Source organism: Mesoplodon mirus (assembly GCF_964341445.2).
Source record: "Mesoplodon mirus genome assembly, chromosome: 7".
Lineage (NCBI taxonomy): Eukaryota > Metazoa > Chordata > Mammalia > Artiodactyla > Ziphiidae > Mesoplodon > Mesoplodon mirus.
Genome location: NC_138983.1, coordinates 116,176,812 through 116,195,957, shown reverse-complemented (window position 1 = coordinate 116,195,957; position 19,146 = coordinate 116,176,812). Strand labels below are relative to the sequence as shown.

The 19,146-nt window shown below is 37.1% G+C and overlaps 1 protein-coding gene across 2 annotated transcripts in view; it reads right to left on the bottom strand.

Moving 5' to 3' along the window:
* The window catches only part of ELMOD1 (ELMO domain containing 1), a gene marked incomplete at both ends in the record, with an annotated part of 63,726 nt that overhangs the window by 22,041 nt on the left and 22,539 nt on the right, over positions 1–19,146 (bottom strand). For both annotated transcript variants that reach the window (XM_082628770.1, XM_082628769.1), the window contains one exon: positions 18,021–18,150. In XM_082628770.1, coding sequence (XP_082484896.1) covers positions 18,021–18,150 — 130 coding nt within the window. The remainder of the gene's footprint in view (positions 1–18,020; positions 18,151–19,146) is intronic.

Genomic DNA, 19,146 nt, shown 5'->3' with positions numbered 1-19,146 from the left:
AGAAATGTTTAACAAGGACCTAGAAGAACTAAAGAGCAAACAAACAATGATGAACAACACAATAAATGAAATTAAAAATTATCTACAAGGAATAAATATCAGAAAAACTGAGGCTGAAGAACAGATAAGTGACCTGGAAGATGAAATTAGTGGAAATAACTACTGCAGAGCAGAATAAAAAAAAAAGAATGAAGAGAATTGAGGACAGTCTAAGAGACCTCTGGGACAAAATTAAATGCAACAACAGTTGAATTGTAGGGGTCCCAGAAGAAGAAGAGAAAAAGAAAGGGACTGAGAAGATATTTGAAGAGATTATAGTTGAAAACTTCCCTAATATGGGGAAGAAAATAGTCAATCAAGTCAAGGAAGTGCACAGAGTATCATACACGATAAACCCAAGGAGAAACATGCCAAGACACATATTAATCAAACTATCAAAAATTCAATACCAAGAAAACATATTAAAAGCAGCAAGGGAAAACAACAAGTAACATACAAGGGAATCCCCATAAGGTTAACAGCTGAACTTTCAGTAGAAACTCTGCAGGCCAGAAGGGAGTGGCAGGACACATTTAAAGTGATGAAAAGGAAAAACCTACAACCAAGATTACTCTACCCAGCAAGGATCTCATTCAGATTTGATGGAGAAATTAAAACCTTTACAGACAAGCAAAAGCTGAGAGAGTTCAGCACCACCAAACCAGCTTTACAACAAATGCTAAGGGAACTTCTCTAGGCAGGAAACATGACAGAAGGAAAAGACCTACAATAACAAACCTAAAACAATTAAGAAAATGGTCATAGAAACATGCATATCGATAATTACCTTAAATGTAAATGGATTAAATGTTCGAACCAAAAGACATAGACTGGTTGAATGGATACAAAAACAAGATCTGTATATATGCTGTCTACAAGAGACCGACTTCAGACCTATGGACACATACAGACTGAAAGTGAGGGGATGGAAAAAGATATTCCATGCAAATGAAAATTAAAAGAAAGCTGGAGTAGCAATTTTTATATCAGACAAAATAGACTTAAAAACAAAGACTATTACAAGAGACAAAGAAGTACACTACATAATGATCAAGGGATCAATCCAAGAAGCATATATAACAATTGTAAATATTTATTCACCCAATATAGGAGAACCTCAATACATAAGGCAAATGCTAACAGCCATAAAAAGGGAAATTGACAGTAACACAATCATACTAGGAGACTTTAACACCCCATTTTCACCAATGGACAGATCATCCAAAATGAAAATAAATAAGGAAACAGAGGCTTTAAATGATACATTAAACAAGATGGACTTAATTGATATTTATAGGACCTTCCATCCAAAAACAACAGAATACGCTTTCTTCTCAAGTGCTCATGGCGCATTCTCCAGGATAGATCATATCTTGGGTCACAAATCAAGCCTTGGTAAATTTTAGAAAATTGAAATCATATCAAATATCTTTTCTGACAACAACGCTATGAGACTAGATATCAATTACAGGAAAAATATGTAAAAAATACAAACACATGGAAGCTAAACAATACACTACTTAATAGCAAAGAGATCACTGAAGAAATCAAAGAGGAAATCAAAAAATACCTAAAAATAAATGACAATGAAAACACTATGACCCAAAACCTATGGGATGCAGCAAAAGCAGTTCTAAGGGGGAAGTTTAGAGCAATACAATCCTACCTTTAGAAACAAGAAACATCTCAAATAAACAGCCTAACCTTAAACCTAAAGCAATTAGAGAAAGAAGAACAACAAAACTCCAAAGTTAGCTGAAGTAAGGAAATCATAAAGATCAGATCAGAAATAAATGAAAAGAAATGAAGGAAAAAATAGCAAAGGTCAATAAAACTAAAAGCTGGTTCTCTGAGAAGATAAACAAAATTGATAAACCATTAGCCAGACTCATCAAGAAAAAAAGGGAGAAGACTCAAATTAACAGAATTAGAAATGAAAAAGGAGAACTAACAAGTGACACTGCAAAGATACAAAAGATCATGAGAGATTACTACAAGCAACTATAAGCCAATAAAATGGACAACATGGAAGAAATGGACAAATTCTTAAAAAAGCACAACATTCCGAGACTGAACCAGGAAGAAACAGAAAATATAAACAGACCAATCACAATCACTGAAATTGAAACTGTGATTAAAAATCTTCCAAAAAACAAAAGCCCCGGACCAGATGGCTTCACAGGCGAATTGTATCAAACATTTAGAGAAGAGCTAACACCTATCCTTCTCAAACTCTTCCAAAATATAGCAGAAGGAGAGCACTCCCAAACTCATTCTATGAGGCCACCATCACCCTGATACCAAAACCAGACAAAGATGTCATAAAGAAAGATATCACTCATGAACACAGATGCAAAAATCCTCAACAAAATACTAGCAAACAAAATCAAACAGCACATTAAAAGGATCATATGCCATCTTCAAGTGGGGTTTATCCCAGGAATGCAAGGATTCTTCAATATATGCAAATCAATCAGAGTGACACACCATATTAACAAATTGAAGAATAAAATTTTTATCATCCTCCCAATAGATGCTGAAAAAGTTTTGACAAAATTCAACACCCATTTATGATAAAAACCCTCCAGAAAGTAGCCATAGAAGACACTTTCCTCAACATAATAAAGGCCATATATGACAAACCCACAGCCAACATTGTCCTCAATAGTGAAAAACTGAAACCATTTCCACTAAGATCAGGAACAAGACAAGGTTGCCCACTCTCACCACTATTATTCAACATTGTTTTGGAAGTTTTAGCCACAGCAATCAGAGAAGAAAAAGAAATAAAAGGAATCCAAATCGGAAAAGAAGAAGTAAATCTGTCACTGTTTGCAGATGACATGATATTATACATAGAGAATACTAAAGATGCTACCACAAAATTACTAGAGCTCATCAATGAATTTGGTAAAGTAGCAGGATACAAAATTAATGCACAGAAATCTCTTGCATTCCTATACACTAATGATGAAAAATCTGAAAGAGAAATTAAGGAAACACTCTTATTTACCATTGCAACAAAAAGAATAAAATCCCTAGAATAAACCTACCTAAGGAGACCAAAGGCCTGTATGCAGAAAACTATAAGACACCGATGAAAAAAATCAAAGATGATACAAACAGATGGAGAGATATACCATGTTGTTGGATGGGAAGAATCAACATTGTGAAAATGATTATATTACCCAAAGCAATCTACAGATTCAGTGCAATCCCTACCAAACTACCAATGGCATTTTTCACAGAACTAGAACAGAAAATTTCACAATTTGTATGGAAACACAAACGACCCCAAATAGCCAAAGCCATCTTGAGAAAGGAAAATGGAGCTGGAGGAATCAGGCTCCCTGACTTCAGACTATACTACAAAGCTACAATAATCAAGACAGTATGGTAATGGCACAAAAACAGAAATATCCTGTTCAATGGAACGGGATAGAAAACCCAGAGATAAACCCATGCACATATTGTCACCTTATTTTTGATAAAGGAGGCAAGAATATTCAATAGATAAAAGGCAGCATCTTCAATAAATGGTGCTGAGAAAACTGGACAGCTACATGTAAAATAATGAAATTAAAACACTCTGTAATACCATACACAAAAATAAACTCAAAATGGATTAAAGACTTAAATGTAAGGTGTATAAAGCTATAAAACTCTTAGAGGAAAACATAGGCAGAACACTCTATGACATAAATCACAGCAAGATCATTTTTGACCCACCTCCTAGAGAAATGGAAATACAAACAAAAATAAACAAATGGGAACTAATGAAACTTCAAAGTTTTTGCACAGCAAAGGAAACCATAAATAAGACCAAAAGACAACCCCCAGAATGGGAGAAAATATTTGCAGATGAAGGAACTGACAAAGAACTAATCTCCAAAATTTACAAGCAGCTCATGCAGCTCAATATCAGAAAAACAAACAACCCAATCCAAAATTGGCCAGAACACCTAAAGAGACATTTCTCCAAAGAAGATATACAGATTGCCAACAAACACATGAAAGAATGCTCAACATCATTAATCATTAGAGAAATGCAAATCAAAACTACAATGTGGTACCACCTCACATCAGTCAGAATGGCCCTCATCAAAAAATCTAGAAACAATAAATGCTGGAGAGGGTGTGGAGAAAAGGGAACACTCTTGCACTGCTGGTGGGTATGTGAACTGGTAGAGCCACTGTGGAGAACAGTATGGAGGTTCCTTAAAAAACTAAAAATAGAGCTACCATATGACCCAGCAATCCCACTACTGGGCATATACCCTGAGAAAACCATTAATTCAAAAAGAGTCATGTACCACAATATTCATTGCAGCAATATTTACAGTATCCAGGGCATGGAAGCACCTAAGTGTCCATTGACAGATTAATGGATAATGAAGATGTGGCACATATATACAATGGAATATTACTCAGCCATAAAAAGAAACAAAATTGAGTTTTTTGTAGTGAGGTGGATGGACCTAGAGTCTGTCATCGAGAATGAAGTAAATCAGAAAGAGAAAAACAAATACCATACGCTAACACATATATATGGAATCTAAAAAAAAAAAAAAAGGTCATGAAGAACCTAGGGGCAGGACGGGAATAAAGATGCAGACCTACTAGAGAATGGACTTGAGGATACGGGGAGGGGGAAGGGTGAGCTGGGACAAAGTGAGAGAGTGGCATGGACATGCATACACTACCAACCGTAAAATAGATAGCTAGTGGGAAGCAACTGCATAGCACAGGGAGATCAGCTCGGTGCTTTGTGACCACCTAGACAGGTGGGATAGGGAGGGTGGGAGGGAGGGAGACACAAGAGGGAGGAGATATGGGGATATATGTATATGTATAGCTGATTCACTTTGTTATAAAGCAGAAACTAACACACAATTTTAAAGGAATTATACTCCAATAAAGTTGTTAAAAATAAATAAATAAATGAGTAAAGCAAAGTAAAAAAAAAAAAAGAAGAAAAATCAGTCGTGTTCATGAATAAACCTCAAAAGTTATTATCATCTTTAAGAGTTACCTGAAATAATTTTAATTATGATCAACTATACTTTAATGGACAAATATAAATTCTAAACACTATGCTCTTCACTGCTTAAGAAACTGGTTGTACTTTTTAAACTTTCCATAGAAAGATAGACTCAGCACATGTCATTACTTGAGAGAGGGAGAAAGACTGAGATCCACAAAATTACATGTATAAACATGTAACTTCAAAACATAAGTTCTTTCTAGTAAATAAAGATGGGCATGTAAACAAATTTACTTTTTAGACTATTAATAATATATTATATCTTCATAGATATAATGAAGGGACAGGGACATATATAAAATTTCCTATTACTACTTAAGACATAATTCATCTTTTTTTTTTGAATTTTATTCTTTTATTTTTTTATACAGCAGGTTCTTATTAGTTATCTATTTTATACATATTAGTGTATATATGTCAATCCCAATCTCCCAATTCATCCCACCACCACCACCCTCTCCCCACACCACTTCCCCCCCTTGGTGTCCATACGTTTGTTGTCTACATCTGTGTCTCTATTTCTGTCTTGCAAAATGGTTCATCTGTACCATTTTTCTAGAGTCCACATATATGCATTAATATACGATATTTGTTGTTTTTCTCTTTCTTACTTACTTCACTCTGTATGACAGTCTGTAGAGCTGTCCACGTCTCTACAATGACCCAGTTTTGTTCCTTTTTATGGCTGAGTAATATTCCATTGTATACATGTACCACATCTTCTTTATCCATTTGTCTGTTGATGGGCATTTAGCTTGTTTCCATGTCCTGGCTATTGTAAATAGTACTGCAATGAACACTGGGGTGCATGTCTCTTTTTGAATTATGGTTTTCTCAGGGTATATGCCCAGTAGTGGGATTGCTGGGTCATATGGTAGTTCTAGTTTTAGTTTTTTAAGGAACCTCCATACTGTTCTCCATAGTGGTTGTATCAATTTACGTTCCCACCAACAGTGCAATAGGGTTCCTTTTTCTCCACACCCTCTCCAGCATTTGTTGTTTGTAGATTTTCTGATGATGCCCATTCTTACTGGTGTGTGGTGATACCTTGTTGTAGTTTTGATTTGCATTTCTCTAATAATTAGTGATGTTGAGCATCTTTTCATGTGCCTCTTGGCCATCTGTATGTCTTCTTTGGAGAAATGTCTATTTAGGTCTTCTGCCCATTTTTTGATTGGGTTGTTTGTTTTTTTAATATTGAGCTGCATGACATAATTCATCTTTTAAATTGCTAATTCTATGTTATATGGATTTTAAAGCTTATACAGGACAGTAATATGCAAACATCTTGTGTTATAGTGAACTGTCACATTTGACATAATATAAAGCAATGTCCAAGATAGGAAATACTAACCAAAAAAAAAGTTGTAATTCATCAAAGTTATTTTACACAGTAATCCAAAATTACTTATTATTCAAATGATACAATATTTTATGTTTTAGCACAATAGGTTAATTCAATCTAAAGGGTGAGACAAAAGTTTCAGAGGGAAGAAAGTAAATCTGTCATGCTTGAAAGCAAAACATTGGCATAAGAAATCTCTTTTTACATTATACATATAAGAATTTGCCAGTGCTCTGTATTCTTCAAAACAGAAAATGTTTTAATTCATCAGAAGAGTACTAAAAACTGAGAAAAAATGTCTCCTTTAAAAAATCCTTTGGCAACTGATTTGGTTACTGCCACAATGAAAACAAAACAAAACAAAAGGAAACAGATTGCAAAGCCCATCACATTCACCTGAACAATGATTGGAAGTAATCTCAGGGCCCTACACAGTTTAAAAATATATGGTCTCATTAAGTGAGTGGAGTAAAATAGCAACAGCAAGCATTTCATTTCTACAACTAAGTTATAAACCTCCTTCATTCAAGGAATACTTTGGGAGAGTAAAAGCTTTGAATAATAAAATATTTCAAAAATAAATTACAAGAAAAGAAATTCTATTTTAATAATTTCATGTACCACAACAAACAAGATTAATGGCTAAAAAGTGTTCTTAATAAGTTCTTAATACTGTCTGCTTTAATACGGGTCACTTTCATGGAAAATGAAAGTCGATTATGCTAAACCACTTATACGAAATACTACCAAGTATTACATTTCCTGTAAAAATTCTTGAGTTACTGGATTCTCTTCTGATAGATAAGTTCTTCCTTGAAAAATAAAGGGAGGAGGGAGGATAGCTCTGAAAGTTAAGGTCATTTCTTGTACCTAGGAAGCTGACTGGAAATCTGAACTAAAGTGGTGGGCCTCTGGTGGGGGGATCTGAGGAGTCTAGCCATCTAAAGCTATACTACTGGATGTAAAGTTATTACAAAGCCACCTGCCAAGTGCAGGAGATGAGAGCTAGGAAGGGTGATTCCCAAGGCAGGTGACAAGCTACAGATGTGGAGGCTGCACGCTGAGTCAGCACACCATTCATCATGGCCTGTGCTCTGTTTAATTCTCTTCTCTTTGCATTCAGTCTTTATCTCAAGCTTATTTGAACACTTCTGCCCTGTCTCAGGTCTGCTGCAGAATAGAAAGAGCAAGGGCATTTGTCCATCCATTCATTCTAGGAGAAGCAGCTCTACCCATCAGGAGATCTTTTAATTCTGGATTATATTTTTTTCTATTAAGTACATGAATCCACCTAAATTTTTACCTTTACTATTACTTTGGTTAGAAAACATTTAATAGAAATGTCCTTTTGAATAACTCATATGGACAGTGCTACATGAATGTAAAGTGATGTGATCAGTTTTATCCCAGCCTATGTTTAAATGACCATAAAATCCAGGTTTCTTTTTCATAGTCTGTAAGTAAAAACACTGATAATGTTCTCCTATGTTTATATAAATGAAATCAATTAAACAATATGGCAATATATCACCCGAGCCTCTAAACCAGCAAAGTTTGCCTATAAAGGGCTAGACAGTAAATATTTTAAGCTTTGTAGGCCATAAGGTCACTGCCACAACTACTTAATTTTGCCAATGGAGTACAAAAGCAGCCAAAGACAGCATATAAATGAATGAGCGTGGATGTGTTCCTATAAAACCTTACTTAGAAAAATGGATGGCAGGTCAGATTTGACCTACAGGCCTTAATTTGCTTACCCTAGCTCTAAATAATTTTATGAAGTAGATAACAAGGGTATAATTACCCATTTTAAAGATGAAGAAGCCTAAGCTCAAGAAATTAAATACAAACCATGGGCCAGCCTCTGGAAATACAAATGTGAACAAGACATGGTTTTTCCCTCAAGAGATAGTGTAGTGCAGGAATTAAGAGCCCTTTCTAACTATGTGAAAAATGAGGATAATACCAATATCTCACTACAAGGTTTTTGTGACAATTAAATGAAATAATGCTATAAAACACTTACTTTAACAACTAGCACATACTAAACACTCAATGAATGTGTTATTATTATTGATTTCATTATCAGATGTGCAATTTGTATTAACCGAAGAAGAGAATAAAGATCCCACTCCTGAATTTGCTACAGAAGATTTCAAAACTCAATGAGTAATAATTTTAAAAAAAGAGCCAGATTCTACTCTGAGAATAATGGGTAACAGGGAACCGCATGAGCAAATATCTGGGCATATAGTATGGCATGGGTCATGGTGAATGACAGAGCATGGAGGAAACAGGCTGTACATAATGGGATAGAGGAGAAATAGCTTAAAGAAATAAAATGGAAAGGGTTCAAAATGCATGCTAAGATGCATGGGTTTTCTACGATCAGACATAGAGAACCTGAAGTTTGTAACCTAGAGAATAACATGACTAGATAATCCCTCCAGTGGTACTGTAGAAGACGGAAGGGAGGAGGCTAATGGTTAGTGGTAGAATTAAAAGGCTATTTTAATAGTTCAGGTTGGAGATCATGGCTAGAATAAGGCAGTGGGAACAGCAAACATTTGAGAGGTATTTTGGAGAAGCTCTATGGATAAGATTTAGTGATTTTTGTAGATGCAGAGTACCTCCCCAATTAGACTGCAAGCCACTTGAGGGTAGAAAAGATGCCTTTCCTCAAAGTGCCTATTGTAGGGGTGAACAGTCCTGGCTTTATAATATACTAGCTGTGTGACTCAGAGCCTGGAATAAAATGCTTGTAATTTGCTTATCTCTAAAGTAAACATAATTAAGGTTAGCCAAGATGGCGGAGTAGAAAGACCTTGATCTCACCTCCTCTTATAGGCACACCAAAATCACAACTATCTGCAGAGCTACCATCGATGAAAAGGATCAAAACCTACAAGAAAAGATCTTCTACAACTAAAGATAAACAAAAGGAACAACAAAAAGATGGTAGGGGTGGGTGGAGTTGCAGTATAGTCAAGTCCCATACCCCAGGTGTGTGATCCACAAATGGGAGAATAATTACAAATGCAGAGGTTCTCTCAATGGAGTGAGAGGTCCAAGCCCCACATCAGACTCTCTAGCCTGGGGGTCCTGCACTGGGAAGATGAGCCCCCAGAGCATTGACTTTGAAGGCAGGTGGGTCTTTCTTTCTGAAGTCCCAAGTGGCTGGAGGAAATAGAGACTTCACTCTTTTTTTTTTAAATTAATGAATGAATTAATTTATTTTTGGCTGTGTTGGGTCTTCGTTTCTGTGCGAGGGTTTTCTCTAGTTGCGGCGAGCGGGGCCCACTCTTTATTGTGGTGCACGGGCCTCTCACTATCGCGGCCTCTCTTGTTGCGGAACACAGGCTCCAGATGCGCAGGTTCAGTAGCTGTGGTGTATGGGTTCTAGTTGCTCCACGGCATGTGGGATCTTCCCAGACCAGGGCTCGAACCTGTGTCTCCTGCATTGGCAGGCAGATTCTCAACCACTGCGTCACCAGGGAAGCCCCAAGACTTCACTCTTAAAGGGCACACACAAAATCTCACATGCTGCAGGACCCAGGGAAGAAGCAGTAATTTGATAGGCACCTGCTGATCTTGGAGAGTCTTCCAGAGAGGAAGAGGCAACTGCAGCTCACCCTGAGAACATAGACACTTATGTTGATCTTGGAGAGTCTCCCAGAGAGGCAGGAGGCAACTGCAGCTCACCCTGAGAACATAGACATTTATGGCTGCTATCTTGGGGAGTTCATTCTACCACATGGAAAATGGTGCTGGCAAGCACCATTGTAGAATCCTCCCTCTAGCTAATTAGACCCAGGAACAAGCCTTGCCCTGACTCAACAGTCTGTAGGCACCAGCACTGGGGTACCTCAGGCCAAGGAACTGACTGGATGGAGACACAGCCCCACCCACCAGCAGATAGGCTGCGTTAAGACATCCTAAACCGGCAGCTGCTTCTGGATATGGTCATGCCCACCAGAGAGCCAAGGATTCAGCTCCACCAACCACTGGGCAGGCACCAGTCCAAGAATCATCTGGGCCCCGGCCTTGCTCTCCAGGGTACCTGCTCTAGCTTCCAGAGAAGCCTCACCCACCAGGGGGCAGACAACAGCCACAAGAAAACCACAGTTCCTCAGCCTGCATACCTGGTCTGCCTACCAGTAGGCCAGGCCCCACACTGGGGTCAGCTATGAAAAAACCAATACAAGCTTCAGGATGCCCCAGACCCTGCACCCAACTGTATCAGGAACTGACACCATCCACCAGCAATCTGACAGCAGCTCTGGGACCCCTGCGCCCTGCAACCAGACTCTTGGACCTTGACTCCACTCAGCAGTGTGCTAGCACTAGCCTCAGGGCCACCCAGGATTCTGCAGCCAGCTGCCTTCTGACCTAGTCCCACCAGCCAGCAGCCAACAGCCCCCACACAAGGCAGAGTCTGGCAACCAACCAGATTAGTGACCAACCAAGCCTACCAGATTGCCCACATAGTCAGCCCACCACAACAGAAAGACCCATGCAGTCCTCATAGGGGGAAGCCCTAGAGCATATATACCTCAGGTAAAGAGAGAGAAGTTTGCTGCTGGGATACATAGGACATCTCCTACAAAAAGCCATGACTCCAAGGTTGGGAAATGTAACTAACCTACCAGATTCATAAAAATAAAAACAGCAACCAAGTCACAATGAGGTGACAAAGGAACATGTTCCAAATGAAGGAACAAGGTATAGCTCCAGAAGAAGAAATAAGGGAAGTGGAAATAGCCAATCTACTTAAGAAGGTATGCAGGGTAGTGATTATAAAGATGATCAAGAACTTGGGAGAAGAATGACTGCACACAGCAAAAAGTTAGTTTTTAACAGAGTTAGGAAATATAAAGAAAAACTAGAGGTGAAGAATATAGTAGCTGAAATGAAAAATACACTAGAAGGAATAAACAGCAGACTAAATGATACAGAGGAATGGATCAGCGAGCTGGAATAGAGAGTGTGTAAATCACTGATGTTGAAAAGACAAAAAAAATCATGAAAAGAAATGAGGACAGTTTAATGAGGACCTCTGGGACCACATCAAGCACACTAATATTTGCATTAAAGGGGTCCCAGAAGGAGAACAGAGAGAGAAAGGGGCTGGCTGAGGACATATTTGAAGACATAATAGATGAAAACTTCCCTAACCTGGGAAAGGAAACATCACCCAAGCTCAGGAAGCACAGAGAGTTCCATACAGGATTAAATATTAAAAGCAGCAGGGGAAAAACAACACATTACATGCAAGGGAACTCCCATAAGTCTGTCAGCTGACGTTTCAGTAGTAACTCTGCAGGCCAGAAGGGACTGGCATGATATATTTAAAGTGATGAAAGGGAAGAACCTGTAACCAAGAATACTGTATCTGGCAAGGCTCTCATTCAGATTTGATGGAGAAATCAAAAGCTTTATAGACAAGGAAAAGCTAAAAGAGTTCAGCAGCATCAAACCAGCTTTGCAAGAAATGTTAAAAGGACTTCTGTAAGTGAAAAAGAAAGGGCTACAACTAAAAACATGAAAATTACAAGAGCTCATTGGTAAAGGCAAATGTACAGTAAAGGTAGGAAATCATCTACACACAAAGATAGTGGGAAGGTTAAAAGGCAAAAGTAGTAAAATCATCTACATCCACAATAAGCAGTTAAGGGATACAAAAACAATTAGATGTAAAATATGATTTCAAAAACAGTAATCATGAGGGGAGAAGAGTACAAATGCAGGGTTATTAAGATGCATTTGAAATTAAGAGATCAGCAACTTAAAACAATCAAGTGCATATATATAATACATAAAATATAAAAACCTCATGGTAACCACAAACCAAAACTCTATAATAGATACACACAAAAAAGAAAAAGTAATCCAAACATAACACAAAAAATAGTCATCAAATCACAAAAGAAGAGATCAAAGAAGAAAGGACCGAAAAAGAACTACAAAACAACTCCCAAACAATTAACAAAATGGCAAAAAGAACACAGCTATCAACAATTACTTTAAATGTAAATGGAATAAATGCTCTAATCAAAAAATATAGAATGGCTGAATAGGTACAAAAACAAGACCTGTATATATATTGCCTACAAGAGACTCACTTCAGATCTAAAGACACACACAGACTGAAAGTGAGTGGTGGAAAAAGGTATTCCATGCAAATGGAAATAAAAAGAAAGCTGGGGTAGCAACACTTATATCAGACACAATAGACTTTAAAATACTGGTATGGGATACAAGGAAGGACATTACATAATGATCAAGAGATCAATCCAAGAATAAGATAAAACAACTGTAAATATATTTGCACCCAACATAAGAGCACCTAGATACATAAAGTAAATATTAACAATGTAGAGGGAGAAATTGACAGTAACACAATAATAATAGGGGACTTTAACACCCCATTTACATCAATGGACAGATCCCAGACAGAAAATCAATAAGGAAACACAGGACTTAAAAGACACATTAGACATATATGGATATATATATATATCCATATACGTGTGTGTATGTGTATACACACACACACACACACACACACACACTGCATTCCATCCAAAAGCAACAGAATACACATTCTTTTTGAGTGCACGTGGAACATTCTCTAGGATAGATCACATGCTGGGCACTAAACAAGCCCCAGTAATTTCAGAAAATTGAAATCATATCAAGCATCTTTTCCGACCACAATGCTATGAGACTAGAAATCAACTACAAGAAAAAAACTGCAAAAAACACAAACACATGGAGGCTAAACAATATGCTACTGAACAACCAATGGATCACTGAAGAAATAAAGGCAGAAATTAAAAAGTACCTGGGGACAAATGAAAATGAAAACCCAATGAACCAAAATCTACAGGATGCAGCAAAAGCAGTTCTAAGAGGAAAGTTTATAGTAATACAAGTTTACCTCAGGAAACAAGAAAAATCTCAAATAAACAACCTTACACCAAAAGAACTAGAGAAAGAACAAATAAAACCCAAAGTTAGTAGAAGGGGAGAAAAATTATAATGATCAGAGCAGAAATAAATGAAATAGAGTCTAAAGAAACAATAGAAAAGATCAATTAAACTAAGAGCTGGATTTTTGAAAAGATAAACAAATAGATAAACCTTTAGCCAGATTCACCAAGACAAAAAGAGAAGGGGCCCAAATCAATAAAATCAGAAATGAAATAGGAGTAATTAAAACTGACACCACAGAAATATAAAGGATCATAATAGACTACTATGAATAACTGTATGGCAAGAAAATGAACAACCTAGAAAAAATGGACAAATTCCGAGAAATGTACGATCTCCCAGGACTGAATGAGGAAGAAATAGAAAATGTGAACAGATCAATTGCCAGTAATGAAATTGAATCAGTAATTTAAAAAACTCTCAACAAACATAAGTCCAGCACCAGTAGTCTCCCAAGGCAATAGAAGTAAAAGCAAAAATAAATAAATGGGGATAATCAAACTTATAAGCTTTACACAAAAAAGGAAAACATAAACAAAATGACAAGACAACCTATGTATTGGGAGAAAATATTTTCAAACAATGTGACCGACAAGGGCTCAATTTCCAAAATATACAAACAGCTCATACAACTCAATGACAAAACAACAAACAACCCAACCAAAAAATGGGCAGAAGATCTAAACAGACATTTCTCCACGGAAGACATACAGATGGGCAATAGGCACATGAAAAGATGCTCAACATCGCTAATTACTAGAGAAATGCAAATCAAAACTACAATGAGGTATCACCTTACACCAGTCAGAATGGCCATCATTAAAACCTTTACAAATAACAAATGCTGGAGAGGGTGTGGAGGAAAGGGAACCCTCTTACACTGTTGCTGGGAACGTAAACTGGTGCAGCCACCTTGGAAAACAGTGCAGAGGTTCCTCAAAAAACTAAAAATATAGTTGCCATATGATCCAGTAATCCCACTCCTGGGCATATATCTGGACAAAACTACAATTCAAAAAGATACATGAACCCCAATGTTCATAGCAGCAATATTTACAACAGCCAAGATACAGAAACAACCTAAATGTCATTGACAGATGAGTGGATAAAGACAGAATACAGCTCAGCCATAAAAAAGAATGAAATAATGCCATTTGCAGCAACATGAATGCACCTAGAGATTATCATACTAAGTGAAGTAAGTCAGACAGAGAAAGACAAATACCATATGATATCACTTATATGTGGAATCTAAAATATGACACAAATGAACTTATTTATAAAACAGAAACAGACTCACAGACATAGAGAACAGATTGTGGTAGGGGAGGGATTGATTGGGAGTTTGGGATTAGCAGATGCAAACTATCATATATGGAATGGATAAACAAGTTCTTACTGCTATATTCAATACCCTGTAATAAACCACAATGGAAAAGAATATATATATACGTGAGTGCGTGTGTATACATATATATATATATATGAAACTGAATCACTTTGCTGTACACCAGAAACTAACACAACACTGTAAATCAACTATACTTCAATAAAAATAAAACTTAAAAAAAACCCAATTAAAAAATAGGCAGAAGACCTGAATAGACATTTTCCCTAAGAGGACATAAATTTGACCAACAGGCACTGAAAAGATGCTCAACATCATTAATCATCAGAGAAATGCAAGTCAAAACCACAATGAGATATCACCTCACGCCTGTCAAAATGGCTATCATCAGAAAGGCCACAAATAATAAATGTTGATGAGGATGTGGAGAAAAGGGAGCCCTTGTACACTGTTGGTAGTAATATAAATTGGTGCAGCCACTGTGGAGAATAGTATGGCAGCTTCAGAAAACTAAAAATAAAGCTACTATATGACCCAGCAATTCCACTCCTGGGTATATATTTGAAAAAATTGAAAACACTACTTTGAAAGGATACATGCACCCCAATGTTCATAGCAGCATTATTTACAGTTGCCAGGATATGGAAGCAACCTAAGTGTCCATCATCAGAAAAATGGATAAAGAATATGTGGTTATAGGGACATCCCTGGTGGTGTAGTGGTTAAGAATCTGCCTGCCAATGCAGGGGACAAGGGCTCAAGCCCTGGTCGGGGAAGATCCCACATGCTACTGAGCACCTAAGCCTGTGCGCCACAGCTACTGAGCCTGTGCTCTAGAGCCCACGAGCCACAACTACTGAGCCTGTGTGCCACAACTACTGAAGCCCACATGCCTAGAGCCCATGCCCCACAACAAGAGAAGCCACCCGCAATGAGACACCCACACACCACAATGAAGAGTAGCCCCTGCTTGCCGCAACTAGAGAAAGCCCGCACGCAGCAACGAAGACCCAATGCAGCCAAAAATAAATAAATAAATTTATTTTTAAAAAAAAGACTATGTGATGTATATATATATATATATATATATATATATATATATATATATATATATAATGGTGGTATATATATTCAGCCCTAAAAAGAATAAAATTTTGCCATTTGCAGCAACATGGATGGACTTGGAGGTACTATGCTAAGTGAAATAAGTCAGATAGTTAAAGACAAATACTGCATGATATCACTTATATATGGAACCTAAAAAAATAAAACAAACTAATAAATACAACAAAGAAGAAATAGACTCACAGATATAGAGAACAAACTAGTGGTTACCAGTTGGGAGAGGGAAGCATGGAGGGTCAAGACAGGGGTAGGGGATTAAGAGGTACAACTACATATAAAATAAGCTACAAGGATATTTTGTACAGCACAGAAAATATATCCAATATTTTATAACCATAAATGGAGTATAAGCTTTAAAAATTATGAATCACTATGCTATATAACCTGAAACATATAATATTGTACACCAACTGTACCTAAGTAAAAATGTTTTTTAAATAAAGTTAATGATGAAAAAAATAAAGATAACTGTCACCTTGCCTACCTCTTATAACTGTGACTATAAAAAATAATACCTACATACTCACATTGTGACCACAGGTAAAAGTCATTCCATAAAAGTTCTTGACCTGTATCTAATGACTTCAATAATTCATGCATTCAATCATATTTGTTGAAAACCTATGTGCCAGCACACATACAACAGATCAGCTAAGATGACATATAGCAGGTACCCAAATGTCATTGATTCAGAGGGCATTTCAGCCATTTTAATGAATTGTTCAGGAGCTGTGGCCAGTCTGTTAATTATAACACCTCTTTTCTCTTTCATCACCTCTTATTTCCCACCTTGAGTTCATTTTATTAAACTTGACTATCTCTATCAGAACATAAGGAAAAAAGCAGTCAAAGAGATGAAGCTCAGCCAGTAGGTTGGCTAAAATTAAGCAGAGGAGAAAGGGAAGAAGAAACCATTGGTAAGAATGAGGCCTCTTTAATTTTTTTTTTTTTTTTTTTTTTTTTTTTTTTGCGGTACGCGGGCCTCTCACTGTTGTGGCCTCTCCCGTTGCGGAGCACAGGCTCCGGACGCACAGGCTCGGCAGCCATGGCTCACGGGCCCAGCCGCTCCGCGGCACGTGAGATCTTCCCAGACCGAGGCACGAACCCGTGTCCCCTGTATCGGCAGGCGGACTCTCAACCACTGTGCCACCAGGGAAGCCCAGGCCTCTTTAATTTTAATGATTGACATCAGGTCTAGCACTAATTAGTAGAGACAAATGAACCATCTGCTTAAGTACCTACATACACAAAAATACACACTCCACACAAAAACACAACAGGATACATTTTTTAAATGGCAGCTTCTATTTACATCTTTCAATAAAATAAAGTTAAGGCAGCTAAACAAATGTGTTCCTCCAATTTCATTACTGCATTTTTGAATTCTAGGAAAGGATAAAGAAGCACTCCATCCTAAAAAGCATCTATTTTCAGAAATGAATTTATAAAACATTTCAGATTAGTAGTTCTAAAGGTTTGTCTTAATTTTTTTGTCTTAATTTTTTAAAGTTTTATTGATGTGTCATAATACACTATCAGATCAGATATGATTTTTAAGGTTTTGTTTGACAGCCAAGAAGGAGTATTTATAACTGCATATTATTCTTCAAACAGCTTTAATACACCATATGTAAACCTTTACTCACTCTTCTAATACTCAAGTTACATGAATAAATAATCAGCATTAAGATCTTGGGTAATTTCCCCAGGGAGCTATTGTGGAAGCAGAAACCAACTTCATCTTCTCTGATGTCTATTAAAAGTCGTAAATGGAAATCCTAGGTCACTCTTTGACAAATTCTATTTCTCCTACTGGCTTTCAACACAGTTAAACAATCTAAACTTGAGCCAAATGTGACAGGCCATAGAAATCACCTCTGATGCTTTCTCAGATTCCAAATGAAAATTGGCATTATATTTAACTTCTCACATGAATTTTCTATTGAAAAATTTACCTACAACATCTGAACCAGCAAGAAAATGTAGGCTTTACCAATTAGTTCAGTGTCCATGTCGTATTCACCTTTGTGCCCCGCCATGTCCAGAGCAGTATCTAGCACACAGCAGGAGCTTGGCAAACATTTAGCTGACCTAAGCGAATAACTGAAATGTGTTCAAGGACTAACCTTCAAAAGCATTTCTTCATGTTGGGGATTATCAGAGTCATAGGGTTCTCTGCGCAGTTTTTCCACATCTGCAATAAGGTTTCTGTACCCAACAATTTGCAGAAGGCAAGCTTGAAGAGAGATTCCCAACCTAACATGTTAAAAAATAGAAGAAACACACATGAGGAAAAAAACCCACATTCTCTGGCATTTGTTCACTTGATGTATGTACAATAGGACTTTTCATATTTATATAATATTTGGAAATTGCTCAAATAGGATCTATCTAATAGAAGCACAATTTTTAACTGAAGCTCCACATGGACAGTTGTGGAACTTGGCTAAAATTTACCTCTCATTCCAGCATTTTCTTAAGCCAAATTGCAATAATATGGCTTAAGAACAAGGGAACTCTTTATGCAAGTGATTTGAAAGATGTAGAAAATATAGGTGATCATGGTTTCTTAGGGATCATTTAGCTCCCCTAGGTAGATATATCAGAAACACTTCAAAAGGGTGTGTGTGGGGAGGTGTCAGTGAGAGAGAGAGAAATAGCCCTCAGGGGCTTAGGGGTAAGAAAAATTTCAAAGCAAATAAAAACAACAACAATAAAAATACCTCTGCTTGCAGAGCACCCCTGACAGATAAGGCAATGCCAAGAGAAAGAACTCAGTACTTTACAAAATTTCCCATTCCATTCTGACTGCTCTACTTATCTGAATGCCTATTCTTATGCTGAAACAAAATCTGCTTTCTTTATTACCAAGTGGTTCAAACGCTGTTCTCAGAGCAAATTCATTTCCACTTTTTCCCTGCCATGCCTATTCGTTTTAAGACAGGAAGAATTCTTTCTTCTATTCTCATCTCCAGGGTTAAAAACAAACAAACAAACAAAAAAACTCCCCTCTTCCTTCAATTCCTTCTCATGGGACATGGTTTTCAGATGTTTTACTATCTTGCTCAGTCTTCTTGAATGCACAGTTTGTATGATTAACAGTCCCCTTAAAACGTATCACTGGAACAAAAAAGAATCTGGCAAGCGTGACATAGAGAGGATCATTACTTCCTGTGATCTGAATGCTGTTTTTCTCTCCTACAACACAGAAAGTAAAATAGGGTCTCTTTAAGCAGTCATATAACATTACAA